This window comes from Eurytemora carolleeae, unplaced genomic scaffold (genome assembly GCF_000591075.1).
Source record: "Eurytemora carolleeae unplaced genomic scaffold, Eaff_2.0 scaffold1650, whole genome shotgun sequence".
Lineage (NCBI taxonomy): Eukaryota > Metazoa > Arthropoda > Copepoda > Calanoida > Temoridae > Eurytemora > Eurytemora carolleeae.
The window spans coordinates 43,060-59,580 of record NW_019397550.1 but is presented as its reverse complement, the minus strand read 5'-3'; the positions used below and the strand labels follow the sequence as shown (position 1 = coordinate 59,580).

The window sequence follows — 16,521 nt, the reverse complement described above, 5'->3', positions numbered from 1 at the left end:
CCCCAGGATTCTAGGGGGGGGTAAATAACCCCAATAACCCCCCTTATATCCGCCACTGGAAAGATTTTAATTATTTTTTTTTTTGTTAAAAAGGAGATTTTAAACTGGATTTTTGATGAACCCCTGGACCAGTGAAATCTATTGATTTCAGGGGGTTTTCAGGCCCCGCGAAGCCCCTCCTTGACAAATTCCTTGTTTTTCAGAAAATATTTAACTTAAGCCGTTCAGCCAGACAAACCTAGCTTTTTCTTAGTTATTCAATTAATACTTAGAAATATTATTTAGATTCACAATCCACACAAATATAATAGATTCTTGTATTTTGATCATGATCCTTGATTATTTGATTTTGATTATGTTTTGTTTAACAGGAGGAGCATGTTCTCGATCTACAGGATCTAGTTGGAATAGACCCAGATATAGCTAATACAGTTACTCATCTTCAGGTAGTTAACCTTTGTCTCTTTACAAGATCTCCCATTTTTATTTTTAAATCATTATTATTAATTATATCTATATTGCGCAGTAACGTGGGATTTCTTCATATTATATAGTAAATAATTAATGGACCAGAAGTGACAACAATTGCCCTTACTGTTCTTCAGACGCAAGTTTATAGGGTGCCATTTTGAATCGGACATATTCATCTAGTAATGGAGGGTCACCTAACCCCTTTAAACGAATTGATTTCTAATGTTTTTGTGGTCATCAATTTACAAGAAATATATTTTGATGTTATTGATCTGAAATTTGAAAAGAGGACAGATTTATGTAAGATACACCTCTGGACTTCGATCCTTCCACGCCTCCTGGTGGTATCTCTCCATTATGTGTGCTTTACTCCACGGGCGGACTGGGTCTCCCATTTCGGGAGGGCTTTCAGATGTAACCTCTTAGTTCTTAATCTATTCAGGGTATAGTTGCGAAGAAACAGAAGCTAGAGAATGATGAGAAGTTAACTGTTGCTGAACGTAAAGAAGAGATTTCACAACTAACAATGGATGGTTGCCCCATAGAAGATTTAGGTACAGTCTGATCCATAATATTTTGGAATAGGAAGACGACTATTAGACGCAGCATGGTTTTAAATAGTCAACATAAACTTTGCATATGTGCAGTGTTCACAGACCGTTTCATAGAATGAGTTTATTAAAGATTCGTAAAGCTTTAAAACATCATTAAATAAACACTAGTTTTGTCAATCGTCATCTTACTTCCTAAATTTGTTAGTTCGTTAGTTTTGATTTAGTAGAGTCATCTCAATTCTTAAGTTTGGACATACAGAGCATCACATATCATATTGGATTATAACCAAGCTTTAAAGCCAAATTACGCACATTATGAATGATTTAATCTTTTTAAATCTTTTTAAATCTTCCGATTTTCCCCGAAAATCTCAATTATCGAGGTATAGACGATCTAATATGATGTGGGACACCACCCTGTAGGACGTACCTTAAAGGTCTGATTTGATTTGGTAAAACTCTAGAACAACATCAAATAAACTCTAGAACAACATCAAATAAACTCTTAGAACAACATCAAATAAACTCTAGAGCAACATCAAATAAACTCTAGAGCAACATCAAATAAACTCTAGAGCAACATCAAATAAACTCTAGAGCAACATCAAATAAACTCTAGAACAACATCAAAAAAAAACTCTAGTACAACATCAAATAAACACATGTTTTCTTAAAACATCAAATAAACTCTAGAACAACATCAAAAAAAAACTCTAGTACAACATCAAATAAACACATGTTTTCTTAAATGTCATCTTAATTCATAAATTTTGTTTGTTTGTTTTGACAAATAATTGTGTGGAAGTCGGTATAACAAATCTTACTGAAAGTTACAATTTATAATTTTATATTTTTAATATTTCTTAATATTTTCAGGATTGGATTTCACCTTGCCTGGATACCCTAATATAGGTAATTAATTCCACCCCCCACCCCCCCTTCTTGCTTCTTTATACTTTGTTTAAAGGTTTTTTGAAAAATTTTTGATTGGCTTTATTTTCGTTTTTTGGATTTTTTTCATTCTGTTAAAATAGTAAAGTAACTGAAACATGAACAATGAACATTGAATGTTGGGTCTATATTCACGGTTAGACATATGTTCGGTTCTGACATACCCTTGTTTGTTTTTACCTCCCCCCATCCCCACACACACTTCCTATTTTTAATGCATGCAATTTTCTATTTTGCACTAAACTGGATCACTTGGATCTTAAGCATAGTAAATGCTTGCGTCATTCAATTTGCAAATATCTAGATAATCTTGAAAAAGGATAAATTATATTAAGGTGTATTTGGGGCAGGGAATGATTTGAAGGAAAACTACCAGTAACGATGTCACGTCACATTTATTTCCTTATTTGGGTTTTATACCTAAATAAACTTTTTCTGAAGTTGAGATAATGGAAGTTTCCTCCTGCTTCATGAACTTTCAGAATGTGGATAAAGTTTTCCCTTCCTTTTACAGCAATGGAATGGGGCCTGAAATAGCTCAATGATTTGCACATTCCGACTTAAAAATAATATAGAAGCTTGAAGCTAGCGTTTTCTAACATTTAAGGCAAATCGGTTATGATCTGAAATACAAGAACTGCTTAACATATTAAGATACCTATATTGTATATAGTGTATAGTATATACTATATAGTATTTAGTATTTAGCATATATCTGTGTCTAGAGCTGAGGAAAGGAGGCCGGGATATAAATGTATCCCTGGATAATCTGGCTCAGTATATCTCCCTGGTCTCTCAGTGGATGCTCCTTGAGGGGGTCTCCACACAGATGGAGAGTCTCAGGTAAACCAGGGATATTTAGCAATAGTGGGGGGGGGGAAGATGGAAAGTCTCGGGTATACCTGGGATATCGAGCAGTAGGGTGGGGGGGGAGTGTACAGATGGAGAGTCTCAGGTATACCAGGGCTATTAAGCAGTGGGGGGGGGAGTGTACAGATGGAGATTCTCATTTTATACCAGGGATATCAAGCAGTACATTTGTACACTGATGAAACATATCTTCCAGTTAACTTATTTTATTTTGTATCCTTTTGATGAATATTGATGTATTTTAGGGAAGGGTTTAGCTCTGTGTTCCCTATCTCAAGTCTGCAAATGTTTTATCCAGGTAAATCTTGTTTAATATATCAAACTAGATCCCCCTGAATCTACTATATCCCCTGAATCTACTATATCCCCTGTATCTCCTATATCCCCTGTATCCTCTATATCCCCTGTATATCTCATTTATATTCTGTGTCCCCTGTATTCAGACGTAATCTGATCTAATATGAACCTTGTCATGTTTACACTGAATTTAGCCCACACACAAGTGAACAAATTTACTGTTTGTAAATTCATCTAATCTAATCCAAACCTAAATTAATGGAACAGGAAGCCCTAGTCCAACAGAATCAGTATATTACTTTTAAAATTAAAGAATTTTCTTTACAACTCATGTCTTATTTTTATGAAACAGCATATTGTAGAGGAAAAACATTGATATCTTCCAGATTTGAATCCAAACCAAATTATATCTGTAATTAACATGTTAGATGAAATAACTTTGTATTGTTTGAATTCAATATATATTCAGTACATTTTCTGCTTCTATCAAATATAGATTTGCTTCATTTTGGTGATTTCATTGTTGTGGAAAATATAACTCTCGCTGACGTACCCAAAAGTGGTTCATACACCATAGTAAGGTTATGGTGATCGGAGTCCATTTCTTTTCCTTTCTCAGCTGTAGCCATGGTCAAAACGCTGACTTTCCTAGATCCAGTTCATAATAATGAAGCTGCAAACCTTTTGGTTCCCCGAAAGTCTGGTTTATTCAAGAAGAAGCTCAAATTGAGAACAAGAGTTTAACTGCCTCACAAACTAAGTTCACTCACTGTGAAGCTGCATTGCCTCAAGATGTCACCTGTTGTCTCCTGGATTTAGTTAACCTCCCACACTTGACACTTGACACTTATTTGACACTGGACACTGGACACTTGACACTTATTTGACACTTGACACTTGACCCTGGACACTGGACACTTGACACTTGACGCTCATTTCACACTTGACACTTGACATTTTACACTTGAAACTTAAAACACGACACTTAACACTTAACACTTGACACATGACACTTGACACATGACACTTGACACTTGACACTTGACACTTGACACTTGACACTCCACACTTGACACTCCACACTTGACACTCCACACTTAACACTCGACACTTGACACTCGACACTTAACACTTATTTGTCACTTGACACTTGACATATTACACGTGAAACTTAACATGTGACGCTTATTTAACAACTGACACTTGACATATTACATGTGAAACTTAACACGTGACGTTTATTTAACAACTGACGCGTTTCTGACACTTAACACTAGACACCTAGCACCTAACAATCGACACTTGATAATCGATGCTTGACACTTGGCACTCAACACATAACACTTGACATTTGGCATGACACTACATTTTAAACTTGACCTGACACTTGACACTTAACACCTGGCACTCGACACTAAACACTAGACACTTGGCGTGACACTAAATTTTAGACTTGTCCTGACACTTGACAATAAGTTTGCAGTGCGTTATTCATCCATTCATAGAAATGAGAACATCTTATTCCTGTATGCTGCTGAGATCAAACATCAAAGAGGAACACTCAATCTTGATACAGCGATACATAACTACGCCACTCATGAGTACTTAAGAGATGAGAACCTTGGAGGAGGAATAATCCTATGGACCAAAAAACAGACAGGAGCTGCAGTTCGACCATGGTACTCCAAACAGGATGCACCAGAATGGATGAGCAGCGAAAGATCCTGGATCGTACTACAATTTGGAACACACAAGATAGCTTGTTGTGGGTTATATCTCAGAACAGAGTCACCACAGAATTCAGAAAACTTCAAACAAAACGAACAGATCCTACAGCAACTAAGTAAAGAAAAGCAGGAATTAGAAGAACAGGGATATATAGTGAGCCTATTAGGAGATTTTAACGCAAGAATAACACCAGATGCTCACTTCACCTTCACCAAGTATCCGCACAAGGCTAACAACAACGGAGGGTTACTAAATAACTTTGCAAAATCCAACGGGCTCTACTGCATGAACCCAATGAAGTGGAAAAATAAAGCAGAAGAGTCCTATACTTACCATAGAGACTTAGGAATCAGATATGATCGCTCTATAATAGATTATGGGCTAGGAACAATGGAAGCAATCTCACTAACAACAGGCTTTACAATACAGGATTCATCTGACTTTAGCGTTGAATCAGACCACAGCTCACTGCTCTGGGAGTTTGATGTCGAGCTTTTAAACCATAAAACCAAAGTCGAGCTAATAAGGAACCCTCTAAGAAAGATCAGGAAATGGCAATATTACACCAAAATTCTAGAATCAAGACTTTCAACAGGGAGAGTAGACTTTGATGGAATGACCTCAGTAGAACAAGCCAATTACTTAACAACAGAGTTCTGCAAGGCGGGAACCTCAGTCATACCAACAACTACTCCAAACCAAGCGACGAAATCAAGACAATCAGCAAAGTTGATTAAACTTCTAGCAGAAAGCAAATCAGCCCGCAGATCCCTCAAAATATATCCAGATAAAACTGATCAAGAATTCACAGAACTGAAATTAAGAGCAAAGTCAGCCTCAGTAAAAGCAAAAACCCAATATTACAAAGAGTCGTTCAATACAAAATGTAAAGTAAAAATCTTATTAAATAAGAAAGGTCCTAAGGCTCAAAAATTATTCTGGGAATTAACTAATCCAAAACCAAGGAAATCATCTGGAATTGAAGCCCTAGAATCAAACGGTATCTTAACAACAAACCCGGCGGAAATGAATAAGTTAGTGGAAACCTTCTTCGAAACTAAATTCAAAACAGTACTCAACAAAGAAGAAATAGAGTGGTCTCTACCCGATATGTCAAAGCTAGGGGAGCCCGAAAAAAGGATGGATGAGGATACAGCTGAAGCATTGATGGAACCAATAACCCTAGCCGAACTCTCAGTTACACTTGATTAGTTAGATACTTCAAAAGCAGAAGGAATGGACGGAATCACAAACGAGATGCTTCGGAACACTGGACCTGTAGCACGCCAAAAGCTGCTGGAGATGTTAAACAACACCTTGATATCAGGAAGAATACCGGACAGTTGGAAGGAAGGCGATGTAGCTTTGATCCTTAAGAAACCGCCACAAACGGACATTAGTAATTACCGTCCCATCACTCTAATTAGTTGCATTTCAAAACTAGTAACCAAGATACTAGCACAACGGATAAGCTTAGCAGTAGAGAAGGATGATCTTATTGGTCCAGAGCAAAATGGGTTCAGAGCCAACAGATCATGCAGTGACAACATTTTCAAACTTAATTCAATCCTGGAGATGAATAAAAGCAAGAAGAAATTATCCTACCTCTTATTTGTGGACCTCAAGGAGGCATATGATAGAGTAGACCGTAACATCCTCTTTGCTAGATTACAACAACTCAAATTCCCAGATAAACTTATAGCATTCCTAAAAAACTACTACTTCCAAGATAACATCTCGACATCATCAACCGGTGAAAGATCAAGGAAGCAATATCAGCAAAGAGGGCTCCGCCAAGGTTGCAACTTAAGCAGCGTTCTGTTCATCATATATGTAGCAGAACTAGCCAGGAGAGTGAAAACAAGCGGCAATGGTGTGAAACTAGAATCTGGAGAGGTTGTTGGGATATTATTATTTGCAGATGATATAATCTTAATTGCAAACACACCAGAATCTCTAGAAAGACTCAAGGGTGTACTGGAAACCTGGTGCTCTGACTATAAAATGATGGTATCAGTATCAAAGACCAATGTAATTTCACCCGATGAGGAGTACATATGTTCGGTATCTAGCACAGGTGATTGCGAAGCGGACGTTATTGCACAGGTGGAATCCTACAAGTATCTGGGAGTACAACAGTATCTAGAAACTCACAGGACATCCCGTCACAAAGGTGAGGACATGCTCAAACGAGCAAATATGTACAAGAATGTCGTATTATCCAGCAGAAAGTTTCTCCCAGATAAAATACGATCATTATCAACAATCTGGAATTCAGTAGCACTACCTGGTATACTCTACGCAACAGACGTAATTCCAATATCTGAGAATGTTATACAGGAGCTGGAATCCATTCAGCTGAGAGTAGGGAAATCCACTCTAGGTCTACCACACTCAACAGCTAATCCAGCTGTTTACCTGGAGTTGGGATGGAAACCTATCAGACTGCACCTAGAGGAGTCGCTTCTGAGATTCTACAAGAGAGTGAATAGTGCAACATTTAAAGGTAGCCAACTCGTAAAATCATGTATGGAGTGGAACATTGCTAACAACAACACGAAATATATGAAATACTTAACGTCAATGATGACCCAAATCAATCCTGAATCCCTACCCCTTCAAGAGATAGAACACAAACAGCTCCTTGAATATCACAAGCTTCAAATTTTAGGACGAGTTCAAGAGCTAGACAGCCTAAGAATCATGCCCATACCGCGTAAGTGGTGGAAACCTTCACCATTTGTAGAAGAATTCCAGTGGTCGAGAATGTTGGTAAAGTTCAGATCTATGAATTCAGGATTAGGGAACAGGGATGGATTTAGATCTGCGGATGCTATGTCACAAGATGACGGAAGAGTCACGACTTGCCCTCTTTGTCTAAAAGGCCGGAACGATGAAATACATCTTCTACTGAGCTGTTCTTCCATGGAGAGAACGAGAAGAATAATTCAAATGAGCACGGGTAAAACACTGGAATATACCCTAGGACAGGAACAAAATCTGAATAGAACAACGATGGTGGATAGAGGTTTATCACTGGATCTGCTTGTAACTGGGTTTTACAAAAATTGGTCAGAACTACGTGGCAGGACCATACACCAACCTAACAGCTGGAAATCATCCTAATCACTTATAAAACAAGTAAGTTATTCTCTGTAATTAGTAGTATAACTAAGCTGAGTATTAATGGATGATTTGAAATAGATTTTGATATATATCACTCGTATATTCTTATAACATGTAAAGATAGTCTAATGACATATATTATGTACCTATACTTAAATTTAACGGTAATAAAAGATGAAAGTACAAACACGATATAACACGCAATTGGAAGCCTATAAAAATAAAAGCAAAATTTTAATGACAGAACCAACAAATGGCCTTAAATTTCAAATACAACTTGATTCTTTAATAAACCTTATAAATCACATAACCTAACATTTACTATTATATACAGAAACATTTAATAAATACACCTTCTTTCGTTTAACTTCAGGTAGTATATGTGTCGAATAAATTCGCAATTCCCCTTTATTTAATGCATTTCATATTGTTTATTATATAATTTACTTATTTATTACATTTCATATTATTCCATAAAATATTCACTTAAATTCATTTTATAATTTCACCTTCTTAAAAACATTTTATGGTAATTCTATAGTTTCAACTCATGAAAACCCTTTTTAAACACTCAGTTAACTGGGAGGGAGATTCTCTCTGTCAGCATTTAAATATGTATTTAATACAACTGTTTGGCAACTAGCTGACAAAAGGAATCGGACCGGTTACATGGCTCAAATTTGGTGGTGTGTCCGACGTTAGGTTTAAACTATGTCAGGCTGAAAAGCCTTCACCTATAAGGGATTGTGATGGCATACCCCTTGTAGGTCAAGGAGCTGTTGGACACTTCCCTAGCTGTATGATATGATATGATATGATTCAAATGTACACTTTAAGTGATTTCCAACGTTACCAAGCCCTACAGAGCCTCCATCTTCTCTCCGACCAGCATCCCTCAGAGTTGATGGATAAGATGCACATGTTGCTCCCTAAGCCAAGAATCCTGGGTTTTTCTTTCTAGGATTGTTTATGGACAGACCCTCAGCTGATGTTAGATCTCACCTGCTCACTGAGTCGATTAATGATCCTCGAAGAATGGCCCTGAACGTGGATGAATTATGGACTAGGTAAATCTGGCACTGTTCACACTCTCTCTGATGAGTGTCTCCAGGATATAAATGCTCTTCAACGCAAGGTTTTGTCTGGAGTATGGAAATCAGTGTCTACGTCATCTTGGTATCACCGCCGCTGGGGGAGATGAAGCAACCCAGTGCAGGTCTCCCTGTTCCTATTCAGGAACCTAATCAACAGATAAAATTATCTGAACACAATTCCAGCCGAATTGACGTCAAATAACCAGATTTTTGTGAGAAACCCCCTTTCCTCAGCAAGATTCTGGGTAGACACCAGCGCGTACGTATCTGTGTTCCCTCATTGACCTCGTTCTCCGTCATCCCCTGGAATAGGACCGCCTGTGGTTCCTCCATGGATACCTATAGACTTGCCCCGTAGCTCTCCATTAACGGTTTGATTGGAGTTTTTTATTAGCAGATGTCTATGCCTATCCTGGGCTCCGATTTTCTCCCATATTTCCACCTCTTTGTTAATGTAGCTGGATCTCGCCTCCTTGATGCAGCAACCCATGATCCAAAAAAGGCAAATACTTTATTCTTAAACTACCTATATCTTCTGAAATATTGGATCTGTCAAAAAATTAAGAAAGCCTTAAATGTGAATTTGGAATTTTTGGATGGGAGTCTCGGTCTCGCAAATTTTATTTAAATTTCTAACTAAATAAATATTTTAAAAAACCTATTTAGGGAAATTTTTGCTTACATTTTAACTATAAAATAAGAAATGTAATTCAAAGAAGACTGCTGGCCCCAAATTTTTTTTTCATATTTGGACTTCATGGGCCCCATTTAAATCTGGGATGGTTTGTTTCAATGTGTTTCATCAAAAAAGTCAATGGATGACCTCCACTACCTGATATCTAGTATCCCATTCTGAAAAGAGAGCTTCTAGGAGATTTATCTCGTGCTGTTTCCACATGTGGGAGTTTCTCTCCCAAGACGTTAACCTCTGGGCTTAGAGCTGCCTAGACTGCTAGCAGAGTAAAATCCAGTCTCATATCAAATCTCCTGTTCAACACATTCCTGTCCCTGGTAGAAGATTTACTCATATACATGTGGGTCTAGTTGGTCCGTCAATAACTGTCAAATCTTACAGCCTCATAGTGTGTCAGAGCCATGTTAAGATATCAGATGCCTCTGTTTGGAATTCCCTCAGTCATCACTTCCAATAAAGAATCACAGTTCACGTCCTCCATTTGGTCTCTGTTGTGTTCCTTCCTAGTTCATGCTCAAACTACTTCACTTCACCCTCAGGCTAATGGCTTCACAGAACGTTTCCACCACCAACTGAAAGTTTCCCTGCGAGCTAGGTTAGTAGGTTGTAACTGGTTTCATCATCTCCCATTGGCTCTTTTAAGACTCCGGAATGTTTTCAGAGATGATTCAGACCTCCAGCTCTGAAACCTCCGGCTCCGTCACTTGTACCTGTTTCACCTAGTTTTAAGCCAAGGATATTCCCAAGCTAGTCCCACGTTCTCCTAACAGATTCTCCTCTCTGCCAATTCACTGGAACCCAATAAACTCATCCTCTTTTACAAGGTTGAGGCTGATACTGAAGAGACCCCTGTAGCGGATAAACATTGTCGTCTTCCAGATTTGAATCCAAACCAAATTTTATCTGTAATTTACTCATTAGATAAATTAACTTTCTATAGGATAAGTACTAAGTATATATAAAACCATAGTTTCTATTTTCCGATCAATATGTGTTGTCATTTATATCTAAAGTTTAGCGCACCAACCTTAACATTTGTATATTATCTATTTCTCTATTTATGCATAATCCATTTATCTCTTTAACTATTTTTCTATCCATCATTATATCTATTATTTATTTACAGACTATTTTCATAAGTTGATCTACATATTTATCCATTTGTTTCCTAGATGAGCTGGATCAGATATTCTGTGGTTCTGTAGGACGTGGATATGTACGCTGGGAGTTTAAGGTGAATAAACATGGTTTTATTAAGTTCGAGAATGCGTTCGCATTTTCAATATAGGTGGGCGTGTATGGCTTCTTTGATTCGATCGTTTATCGCTCAACGACATATTTTGTTCGTTCAGTAAACATTTGAATTCGTTCGTTAGCTCAATCTCCTTTCATTTTTTTTCTATTTCGTTATATTTTTTAAAACATTTTTTCACGGGCAACGCCGGGCCCTCCAACTAGTAGTTGATATAGAGATATTATTCAATGTGTCTCAATAAACATAGGACTTGAAAGTCGTTTTTGATCTCTGGTATTTAATGCATTTCAAAGAGTGTAAAATAACAAGACTCCACGTCTGACGAGCTTTTCATAAATTGATCTACCTTTCTTGTATCTTAAAAATTGACCAATGTATTAGATATTAAGACAGTTATGATTAATTGATAAATTGAAATTAGTTCAAATATGTCAATTTTAAAAATACAAAAATGGTAGACCACAATTTGAAAATGTTAGATGAAATGTTTAAGCTGGAATACTGCAATGTTTGTAATCATGAAAAAATACCACATGCATCAATGAAGATATAATAGTCGTCACTGAATTCCCATCTTTATTGGGACACCCTGTAGTAGAATAGAGTTTTGTTAATTATATATTTGTACAATGAATATATGTTTTGTCTAGGTGTTGATGGATGCCTGTAAGCCAGATCATGGTTATACATACGAGTCCCCAGCCATCATTAACCTCTTCCAGGTCAGTCCTTACTTATTAAGAAAATACGATTATTCTTTTCTTTTAATCTATTTTTTACATGAACAATTTATTATTGCTAACATGGTGAGATTAAAGAAACAGTGTACATTGTACATTTGTTGTTTAAAAGAAATTAATGTTGTTTTTTTATTAGATTTTGTCTGAGTTCAACCAGGAGGATCAGAGAGCATTCCTTCAGTTTGTTACAGGGTGTCCCAGGTAAACAAAACATTTTTCAAATTTGATTATTGTTTTACCTCAAAAACAACCATGATGGTCTGTAACTCTCGGTGTTTTACATTTTTTTCACCCATATATCTTACCGGAGGCCCCATCTTATTGACTTATTAATTGTACTTAAGGGGACTGAAAATGTAATTTAAAGTGAAATACCGTCTGTAGAGTGACGGGTCCCTCGGGTCCGATTCAAAACCGTTCCCATTAAAACATTGACTGATCAAGGGTGACGGAAGAAATATTAATATTTACATTCCAGAAGTCACAGAAATATATATATTTTTATTTGAATTTTTGGAAACTGCGTTGGGACATAGGAATTTATTTTGATTTGATTTTGTAATGCTGATAAAATAATTTTTTTATGCATAAATCTCCTTTATATTCTATACATATATGTGCTATACATTTAATAGATTATGTAAAATTATAATAATTATGTTTCTTTAATTCATTGAACAAACAACTAAGAATCCCCCCCTTAAATCTTTAATGGGGAAATGAAACATGAGACGTTAACTTACAAGCTTGCAATAAAAGAAGCATTTTGCCATATTTGTACCTTACTGCAGGGGGAAATAAAGGATTTTTTGGAAGGGGGGGGAATTATTATGAATGTATAGTGTATATATCCGGAGCTGAACAGGGTTAACTCAATATCCTATTAAGGTTAATCCTGATGACTATCTGCCCAGTGTGATGACCTGCGCGAACTACCTCAAACTACCCGACTATTCATCCAGGTACCTGGTACCCCTTCATTTCTTAATCCCTTAGTCCTTATCCACTTACTCCACTTACCCCTTACCCCTTACCCCTTACCCCTTACCCCTTCATTTATTAATTCAATACTTCTTACACACTTCTTCATTTCCCTTCATTACCCTTCATTTCTTAATTCCGTACTCCTTATCCACTTACTTCTTAGCCCTTACCCATTAACTTTTTAATTACTTACTCCTTACCCCATACTTCTTACCCCTTTACTTCATATTTTCATACTCCTTACCCATATACTTCTTAATTCCTTACTCCTCACTTCCCACTTCATACTCCTCACTCTTTAGTACTCACTACTAATACTCCTATTAATGTAATATACATGACATTAACAATATTTTTATTAATGAGTATATTCAAAAATTTATATTAATTATATTATGAATTAATAATATTCAAAAGAAGAAATGTTAATTGTTTTAATTCTAAGGAAGTTAGGTTCTAAAGTAAAATAAATGACCAAAATAAAAAGTCCGGGCCAATGATAAAATGATAATAAAAAAAACTTTTTGTCATGAACTTATTTAGCCTTTTTTTAACTAGTAAGATAAGATGATAAGAAGATTAACAACACGCCATCAACTAGATCTTTCCCTTATAAACGTTTAACATTTCACCTACAAGCCGTAAGACATTACTTTAGAGTTGTTTTAGAATAGTCATCTGAGCTCCTCGTTTATGTTTATTTTGTGTTTAGAGAAATCATGAACGATAAACTGAGGTTGGCAGCTGCTGAGGGACAATACTATTTCCATCTTTCATAGGACATCAGACAGGACAAACTGTTCTATAGAGAGGACAACACGTTCTATAGAGCTAGGACAACCTGTACTATCGAGGGAAATGTGAGGACAAGCTATCTAATTGTCCTAGAGATGACAAGCTGCCTTTTCTAAAGGACTACTTGTAATATCCAGTGGATATCAAGAGAACCTTTGTCTTATCTGGAGAACAAATTGTCTTGTCTTGAGAACAAATTGTCATATCTGAAAGACAAATGGTCATATCTATAGGACAAATTGTCATATCCAAAGGACTCAAGTATCCTCATTTTAAAACCAGAGCCCCGAAAAAGAATCCTAAATTTAGGACTTTTTTAATCGATAGTTTATATATCGCCGATTTTATGAAAATTCTCTCTTAAGCCCTAATTAGAAAATTGAGATTGTTGGATGAATATGTTTATATGTAATACATATGCTTCATTTGTGTATTAATATTGTCGCTGTAAATCAACCGCCATTTTCCAAAGGTTACAGTCGCCATCTTCCTCATTTTTGCCCGCCAATTTCCTGAATATTACCCGCCAATTCCCTTAATTTTCCCACCATTTTCCTGAGTATATGCCGCCTTTTTCCTGAGTATAACCTGCGCTTACCTTAGTATTATCCGCCATTTTCCTCAATATTACCCGCCATTTTCTATTTTCCTAAGTTTTACCCGCCATATTACAGACTGTTCCGCCACTTAACTCCATGACTGTCAAACGTCATTTCTCTTGCGATTTAGTTGCAAATGTCATTCCTTTTGACCGCCATTTTCGTTCTGTACATAATAACTTTTTTAAGTTAGTCCACCGTGATTTTTATGCACTATTAAATATTGATCAGCAAAAAGCAATATTTTTTTTCTAGCTTTGCGTTACTTACAAATTTAGGTTTTAGGTTTGGTATAAAAGATCGTGTCAAGATTCAAGTCTGACGTCCATTTTCAAATCAGTTTTTTTTTCTTATTTTAATCAAAAATTATGCTGTCAATGTGAAATATTAAATTTAAATAAATTTTTTGTAAAATCTTCTTGTGATTTAGTTAATGGAAGAGAATTTTTTAAGAGTTTCCACTTGTTCAGTGCAACCCCCTAATGATGTTATGATTTTATTCTATTTAAAATTTCTCGCAGAATTGACATATTGTTTATATATTGGTGTAATTGATGATGTGACAAAACAAATATTCTTAATAGTGACTTATTAAATCAGTCATTAGGTTAAATGCGTCGGTTTACACTGCTCAATTGCTGTGTCTCATGTCCATAAGACTATTCAAAGCCGCAACTTAAGTCTACAAATCGTCTTTCTGTTATGTTGTTTTATGGTTCTCACTGTATCCCTGCTTTTAAACATTTAAAATTCACTTTTATATGAATCCGTTCGCACCATTTTCGAAGCTTTTTCGCTAGAATTCTTTTATTTCAAAAACAAGTTCAACTAATTTATTTCAAAGACAAGTCCAAGTTAATCTGCTAATTCAAAATTAAGTGCATCCAAGATTATTAGTCCCCACTGGCCACGGGCTCCTTAGCCTCAAAGTTTATGATGATTTAAATGGAAATGCCAGGTTGGAAAATTACAATTCCGCAGAACTTAGTTTATTGCTCTCAAATACAAAAGCGCTAAAGAAAATTTGCGGATTTTACAGTTAGGCCGACAGTTAGTAGTTCAAAAGAAAAACCACAAGCACTGGAAACTATCTAATCACACCCCCCCCCCCCCCCCCACCGCTTTAATATGGATGGGTGTTAAAAGTTAAAAGTTGCCTACCTCCAAAAACGCCAATTACTTAGTTGCATTGAAATTGAGCGCGGCTTCGGACTTCTGCTAAACAGTGAGTGCACCAAGCACGTAAACAAGAGTGCTAATATGATATTAACCAATATTTACACTAGAACTGCATCTGTGCACACAAATCAGGCGGGAAAAATATATATTCTAGTTCTACACTTTGCAGAGTGCGAAACTATCCCTAGTCCAGAAATTTAAGAGACTGTATGCGAAATTTTAAGTAGCCCTCCATGCAAAGATGGCAATGTTCGATTCACATACGATGCCATTGAAACTTTTATCTGGGTAATAATGTGGAAGATATCTCTGTTTCTGATAAATCCAACCTGTTTTCCTGCAGTAGACATGCGCAAGTCACTTATGTAGGGAAAATTAAATATTGATATCTAACTGAAGGTTATAGGGTCGAACAACAAAGGGGTAAAACGACAAACGGTCAAAATGGGAAAAAATATTTTATGTATATTATTAGGGTTAGGCTAAGTTAAGACAATTTCTGGGCCGAGCACTGCTGCGGGGCCTGAGCGCTACGACTAGAAGTTCAAATGAACATTAAACATAACACAAAAATATGTATTTTTTAAGGTTAGGCTAGGTTAAGACAATTTCTGGGCTGAGCGCCCGTTTGTCGCAGTTTTTCACCCTATGTCGGTTTAGTTTAACCTTTGTCGTTTTACCCTTTGTCGCGTATTTGACCGTTTGTCGTTTGACCCTATGGCGTTTGACCCAATGTCGTTTGACCCTATGTCAGTGAATCTAACTGAAGGGTCACTTGAAATTTTGCTTACAGTCCCTGTAAGGAAGTTTACAAATATATATATTCATGGTTCCAAGGAACCCGGGATAACGGGATAATTAAAAACAAATTAAAATAAGAACCTTGAATTAAATATTATTTAATGTTTTCACGGGTCAGAATTTATTGTTTTTGATTAATTCCAACGATAAAGTTTGTTAAAATCTAACTAAGTGCAAATGCATTGCAATAACCAATAAAAAAAACCTTATAACTATCTTTTATTTCAAATTTGCATTAACTTGTTTTCCTTTTCTCAGCTAATTAGAAGGATTTAAGCTGTAATCCTTCAGAGCCGGCGATTTAAAAAGTTCAAGGAATTACGACTCGGGTCTAAGCTGTTGTTGAGCCTGATATACGACTCGGGCTTTCGGATTTAAATCTA

At 36.3% G+C, this 16,521-nt stretch overlaps 1 protein-coding gene and 1 long non-coding RNA gene across 2 annotated transcripts; both read left to right on the top strand.

The window, feature by feature from the left end:
- Positions 1 to 371: 371 nt before the first annotated feature.
- On the top strand, positions 372 to 12,271 carry LOC111714861 (E3 ubiquitin-protein ligase TRIP12; the record flags this gene model as incomplete). The annotated part of the gene is given in 8 exon segments (XM_023490072.1): positions 372 to 446; positions 914 to 1,025; positions 1,902 to 1,937; positions 2,702 to 2,819; positions 3,092 to 3,144; positions 10,958 to 11,019; positions 11,691 to 11,762; positions 11,917 to 12,271. Coding segments are annotated over 8 exon segments (597 nt in total), but the record flags the coding sequence as incomplete, so codon positions are not given.
- Positions 12,272 to 12,639: 368 nt separating this feature from the next.
- Positions 12,640 to 14,031, top strand: LOC111714862 (uncharacterized). Its single transcript, XR_002768102.1, has 2 exons — positions 12,640 to 12,742; positions 13,477 to 14,031. It is a non-coding gene; the product is annotated as an uncharacterized LOC111714862 (long non-coding RNA).
- The last annotated feature ends 2,490 nt before the right edge of the window (positions 14,032 to 16,521 follow it).